General features: G+C 37.6%; 1 protein-coding gene across 9 annotated transcripts in view; it reads right to left on the bottom strand.

Moving 5' to 3' along the window:
* RABGAP1L (RAB GTPase activating protein 1 like) overlaps window positions 1-6757 on the bottom strand; it is a 775464-nt gene that overhangs the window by 544958 nt on the left and 223749 nt on the right. For all 9 annotated transcript variants that reach the window (XM_023728046.1, XM_023728049.1, XM_004372833.3 and 6 more), the window contains one exon: window positions 3595-3745. In XM_023728046.1, coding sequence (XP_023583814.1) covers window positions 3595-3745 — 151 coding nt within the window. The remainder of the gene's footprint in view (window positions 1-3594; window positions 3746-6757) is intronic.

Below are 6757 nucleotides of genomic sequence, written 5' to 3'. Positions count from 1 at the left end.
AAAATAAAACCTTTGGTCCTTATAGTTGTTTCTCACCAGTCAAAAAGATTTGCAGAGCTTTATTTTCTGTAAATGATATTACAAAAACAACAACACCGGAGTGTGATTGCTCCACATCCCAGTCCCTTCTCTGTTCACAATTACTCGCTTGATTTGACCTACACTGACTGTGGGTGACTCAATCTACATGCCCCACTGACCACTGCAAAACTCTCTAGGCTAGTAATTCTCAGTGTCTCCCACCTGCTGCCTGGTAAAACCCAAAGAAGCTAATACACCAGGAATTGCTGCTCAAATTAACCTATTGCTTATAGCTCCCTCCAACTACATGGTAAGTTTCCTGGGGAAAAGACATGCTTCATAGTTTACCAGCTTTACCCAGGACATACCACAGTGTAAGGTTCACACTTCATAGGAAGGGAAAAATAAATAAATAAATGAGCATATGAATCAGTTAACAAATGATCTTGAGTCCCTCTTGGGAGGGACAAAAATATTTATTAATCATTGAGTATATGCCAGACACAGGATACTCCATGAAGAACAGAACAGTCATGGTCCTTCCACCCCTGCAATTTAGAGTCTGGTAGGGAAGTAGACATTAACCAATCAAAAGTACACTATGATTAGCTCCCTCCTCAAGGGTAATGATTGAAATAGTGGTATAATGGAGTCACCAAATCAAATATAGGGACAAAGGGTAAGTGATAAAGAGTAGTGAGTCTATGGAAAAACAGAAAGTGTAAGTTTGAGTCAGAGGTGTATACTTTTCTTTAATGCACTGCTGGTCACACAAAACATATTTGCAGGCTAGATCCAGCCTGCTGGTTGTTAAGTATGCCATCTCTGAAAAGAATGCTTTAGAATGTGATTTGTTGCTTCAAATTCTAAACTAGCACACCATCACTATAGAATTAAATAAGAAATAGACTACTTTTTCATAGGAGCCAAATCTTCAGTAAATTTTCCATAAATACTTCGTATTCCTCCTTCCCTGTGTAATGTGTAGTCCCTGGTAGGGTTTTTATAAAGCAACTGTTTGTTCAAGCGGAACCAGTTCATTAAATGACCTTGAAATCCTGCCATTCCCTTAATAAGATAGGAAATAATAACCAGATCAAAAGAAGAGACTAGCAGCTGCTGAACTATAACCAACAAGTGCCAAATAAGCAGGCACTTCTTACTGAAAATCTTTTGGGTGTTCACGCTCTTTCCATTGAGTGGCTGGTAAGCTCAGCTGTACTCACTACCAAACTACGGACATATGCTCTTGGCTACAAGTACTTGCTGTCTCATTTCTACCCCTAAGCATAGAGAAAAGAGAAAACTATTTTTTTAATTGATGACATCATTCGTCTTATTATCATCTTTGGCTATGAAACAGGGAAGACAATGAAATTAAACAGGCTATTGTACTTCCTCTCACAGAAAAGAGCTCTGGTAGCGCAGTGGTTAAGAACTCTGCTGCTAACCAAAAGGTCAGCAGTTTGAATCCACCAGCTGCTCCTTGGAAACTCTATGGGGCAGTTCTACTCTGTCCTATAGGGTCTCTATGAGTTGGAATCAACTCAATGGCAACAAGTTTATTGTACTTCCTCTCACAGAAATGTTATGACTTGACAGCTTGAATAAAAACGCACGATCAGAGTAACACATTTCTACATTGTCTCTATGAAAATAGTTTTTGATAAATTGTACTGTTAACAATACAAATAAAATTTAAATTTTTACGTGTCATTGATTCATGAACTAAATGTGGAAATATTGACTATAATATTTTAAACTATACATTGTTAGTCATTCTAAAGTGGCAATTAGTAACCATTTGCCATTCTAAAATAAATAAACTCCTAGGCTGACATATTTTTTAGAATAAGTTATTCGACAACAGATCTCAACTACTGCACACATTAAGAGAAAGGTAGTTGTGGCGAAGAAAGGTAGTTGCCCACCCAATATCTATTCTCCCTTTCTTCTTTATTAACAAACACAGACTGGGGGAGGGGAGAAGCAAATATAGGTTTTTTTGTGTGTGTATGTATATGCCTGGATACGTACACATACACATACACACACACACACACACACACACACACTGCAAGCAAACTGCAATATTCTAAAAGTGAATATATGAGTGTAAGCACCATTGTTATTGCTTCCAAAGTGTGCGATTCCTATTCTTCCCTCAGGCTACTCCTGAAACACACGGGAAAATGGCCCTCAGACCCAAGGACCCAGTGAGGTCTCAGTACCATGGCAGAGCAAATATTTGTACAACCAGTCCTCGACTTACGAGGGGGTTCCATTCTGACGACTCCACAGTAAGTCGGTTCTGGAGTAAGACGAATATCTCAATTTTTTTGTATTAAAAAAAACAATGGTCATAAGTGTGGTTGGTTGTAACTTTAATACATCATAAGTTGGGGACTACCTGTATAGCTTAATATCCTTTTTTTTAAAAAAAAAAAAATACAAACAGTACTTTAGACTTTTTTTTCCTACATAACAATGAATCATCTTATGTATTGGGATGCAGAGACCACTAACCTCAAAAAAATTTAAAAAAAAAGGTAAAGTTGCTTGTTTTTTATTTAAACCCAAATTTAGCAGTAATTGAATAGACTAGACATTTGAGAAATATCTGTGGAAAAGAGTGGGGAAAGGAGGGAAAGAAAGGAAGAAGGAATTAAAGGAGCAAAAGAATTTTAAAAGTTGGCATTTCCCAACGAATAAAGCCTTGGTTATAAAAAAACTCAGGAGGACCTGGGTGGTGCAAATGGTTAAGTACTCGGCTACTAACTGAAAGGTTGAAGGCACTTCAGAAGAAAAGTCTGGCAATCTACTTCCAAAAGATCACAGTCACCGAAAACCCTATGGAGCACAGTTCTACTCTGATACACATGGGGTTGACATGAGTCACAATCAATTTGATGGCATGTAGTTTTTTTTTCAATAAAAATACGTCACTTATAAATAAGAGATTTTAAAAAACATATTATTATTTAAAATTCTATGATTTAAATTAAGAAATTAGGAGGTGAGACCCTTAAAAGGCAACTCCAGGGTCTAGGCCAAGACTTACCTTTACCTATGCCTTAAAACCAGCTATGAGGACATAAGCAAGGGAATTTACATTGGAACTAGGGGCTTCTGACAGATTAGAGATCTGGACAACTATCCACACCATTTAAATGTAAGGTTACATAAGCACAGAAGGCCTTCTAATTTTATTTTTAAATTGCACTAGAATACCTGTGTACAAGTATGTGTGTATATACATCTCATAAAATTAAAGAGGTTAATTAAAGAATAAGAAAACACTTGAAATATAAATATTTTCCACTTTGGTAAATAGTTACTATGCAGTCACTTGAATGGAAAGTAAAAGCCAAGGCATAAAGTGCTCAGAGATGATGCAGTGCATTGTTTACCACTATCCAACAAGTGCTCAGAAGAAAAGACAAAACTATTCACCGCACAATACCAATACCTTTTTTTAAAGAAATTCAAAGCATTTATGACCTATGTGAGCTATAGAAACAGTATTTCTTTAATATGTTGGTCCATGTAAATAATATGAAAAGAGATTCCTACCTTTGTGATAAGGATTCGGTATCTATCCAGCATCGCCTGGTTGTCATGGCAGCCTGCTAACAACTGCCATACCTCTGCCCTCAATGCTTCGGGGACGCCACTCTTCACCAGTGTGGACAGTCCTTTTGGTCGTGCACCAAGGTTACTGTGCCTAAGCAAGAAAATAAACCATTCACCACTCCTGAACTGCTGTCGCTATGGAAAGTATATTTATGAGTTAATACAAGTGAAAGCCTGGGTCAAAAGAAACATGGTGGGGGGCACAAAATAACAATAGTAGTGCTTAAGCTCAATAACATCTTTGACTTTTCTTCTTTATCCTATCTTCTTCTGTATCAGTGAGCCATATTATTCCACCTTCATGGAAAGTTTTTTTTTCCTCTCATTTACTTTCCTTAATCATCCTAAGAACTTATTCATAATAATGAATGTGTTAATTATATATTTCTAGGCAGCATTTCGAGGTATCAAAGGAACCATCTAAATCCCGAGATAAATTTAGAACAATTTAGCTAATGGTGTGTGGGGGGTGGGTGGGGATAGGGAGGAGGCTGAAAATGGATCATAAGGCCTATTGCACCTTGACTATACCCCCCTCTCTTAGGTCATTTCAATTCTTTAAATTTCCCTGACGGATATAAATTAAAATATAATTTTAGTTAATTTGGAAGAACACCATAAATATACTCCACAAAATATGCCAAGTAAAAGAAGAGTATTAATTATTCTTGAGAAGACTTACACCTGAGTAAACTATTTCACGCCTGGAACTTCCTTCCAGCTGCCTCTTCATTATCCAGCTGAGTTTGAGACCAGCAAAAGAATATTATGCCACAAGAGAACCAAGATCAGTCATGAAAAGATCTTTTTCCTAACTTAATGTTTGCCTCGGATTATACTTTTGAATAGGAAAAACATATACGGTTAGAGGGTAGTTGAGTTTCTGTACTGTTAGTGTAGAAAACTGAGTTAACTAAAAATAACAATGCAAAGTGCTAAGCTGGTTTCCTCTGAAATTAAATGTAAAATATTCAGAACTATGAGTCATATCAGTGTATAATATCATATAAGAGAAATTAAAGAAACTAAATATATACTACATGTTACATATTGTTGTTGTTGTGAACCAGTTACCACTGAATCAATTCTGACCAACTGCTTCACAGGGTTTTCAAGGCTGTGACCTTTCAGAAGCAGATCGCTAGGCTGTCTTCTGAGGTACCTCTGAGTGGGTATGAACCACCAACCTTTCGGCTATAGTCAAGAACTTAACCATCTGCACCACCCAGAGACTCCTTCCTATATGTTACATTGTTTTTGTTGTTGTTAAGTGGCACTGAGTCTGTTTCTGTTCATGGCAACCCCATGTGACAGAGCAGAACTGCCCTATAGGGTTTTCTAGGCTGTAATCTTTACAGGAGCATATTGCCAGGTCTTGCTCCCACAGAGCAAACCGCCAACCTTTTGGTTAGCAGCTGAGCACTTGACCATTGCACCACCAGGGCCGCATGTATGTTACAGAGAGATCGGTAAATCATCATTGTCTATCTACAACTATTAAAACCCCAGTAAATATCTCCCATGTAAAAGAAGCTAATACTCAACCGCACATAACCCTCTAGCTATCACACTGTCTCCTACCTTGCATATCACATTTCTTAAAAGAACTGCTCTATACTCACTATTTCTATTTCTTCCTCTCTCACACTCTTAAGTGTTCTGAGGCCTCTCTCTCCGCTCTTTCCCTCAGTGATTTAATTCTCTTCACTACCTTGTCTCTGGCCATACCATCCATGCCCATGTATTCAGTTATTACTAAACCTCTACACTGAGTTCCAGAGGCTCAAAGGTTCCTCAAAATTAGCTCATCCAAGCATGAACTCATACTCTTTCTCCCTGAACTCTGTTGTTTTCCAGGATATCCCATCTCAGTAATCATCACTACCATCCATCCAAACCAGAAACCTAGGAGTTATTACTGATATTGCCCTCTGCCCCAGAATTCATTGCTAATCTATCACCAAGTCTAATGGATTTTACTTTTCCAATCTCTCCAAAATCCTATTAAATCTATCAGAATACATACTAATCATGCAATAATCAAGCAGTTTTTAATGGATGAATAAAAACTTCACACAGAAAAGAATCTTGTCTTCTTTACCCCTAGAACAATGCCTGGCACATAGAAGACACTCAGTACATTTTTTAAAGTAACCTTTTATTGTGTTTTAGGTGAAAGTTTACTCAGCAAATTAGGGCTCCCTTTAACAATTTTTATACAAATTCTTCCATGCCATTGGTTACAATTTTTACAATGTGTCAGCATTCTCATTATATTTCATTCTGTTTGTTCTGTTTCCATTGATCTAGCTTCTCTTCCCCTCCTTGCATTCTCATCTTTGCTTTGGGGTAAATGTTGGCCATCTGGTCTCATATAATTGTTAATTGTTTAAGGGATCACATTAATCACAGGTGATATTGTTTATTTTATAAGCCAATCTATTATCTGGCTGAAGGGTGACCTGCAGAAATAGCTTCAATTCCAAGTTCAAAGGGTATCTTAGGGGGATAGTCTCGAGGGTTCCTGTAATCTCTATCAGTCCAGTAGGGCTAGTCATTTTTAGGAATTTGAGTTTTGTTCTACATTTTTATCTCATTCTATTCACAACCTTCTATTGAGTTCCTGATCAGAACAGTCGGTAGTGGTAGCCAGGCACCATCTAGTTCTTCTGGTTCCACGTTAGAAGAGGCTGTGGTTTGTGTTGGCTATTAGTCCTGGGGACTAGTTTCTTCTTTGACCCTTTGATTTCCTTCATCCTCTTTTGCTCTATACAAGTAGAGACTAATAGTTGTATCTTAGATGGCCACTCACAACCTTTTAAGACCCTAGACACTACTCACCAAACTAGGATGTAGAACATTATTTTTGTGACCTATGTTATGCCAGTTGACTAAGCTGTCCCTTGTGTCATGGACTGAATTGTGTCCCCCAAAAAATGTGGGTAGCAACTTGGCTAGGTCATGATTCCTACTATTGTATGATTGGGTTATCTGATGTGATTTCCTTACGTGTTGTAAACTCTACCACTATGATGAGATTATATGTGATCTCCTCATGTGTTGTAAATTCTATCACTGTGATGAGGTTTTACTGATGAGGCTG

The sequence above is a fragment of the Trichechus manatus genome, unplaced genomic scaffold (genome assembly GCF_000243295.1).
Source record: "Trichechus manatus latirostris isolate Lorelei unplaced genomic scaffold, TriManLat1.0 scaffold00021, whole genome shotgun sequence".
NCBI lineage: Eukaryota > Metazoa > Chordata > Mammalia > Sirenia > Trichechidae > Trichechus > Trichechus manatus.
The sequence above is the reverse complement of the archived record's forward strand: the minus strand, read 5'-3'. Positions and strand labels throughout refer to the sequence as shown.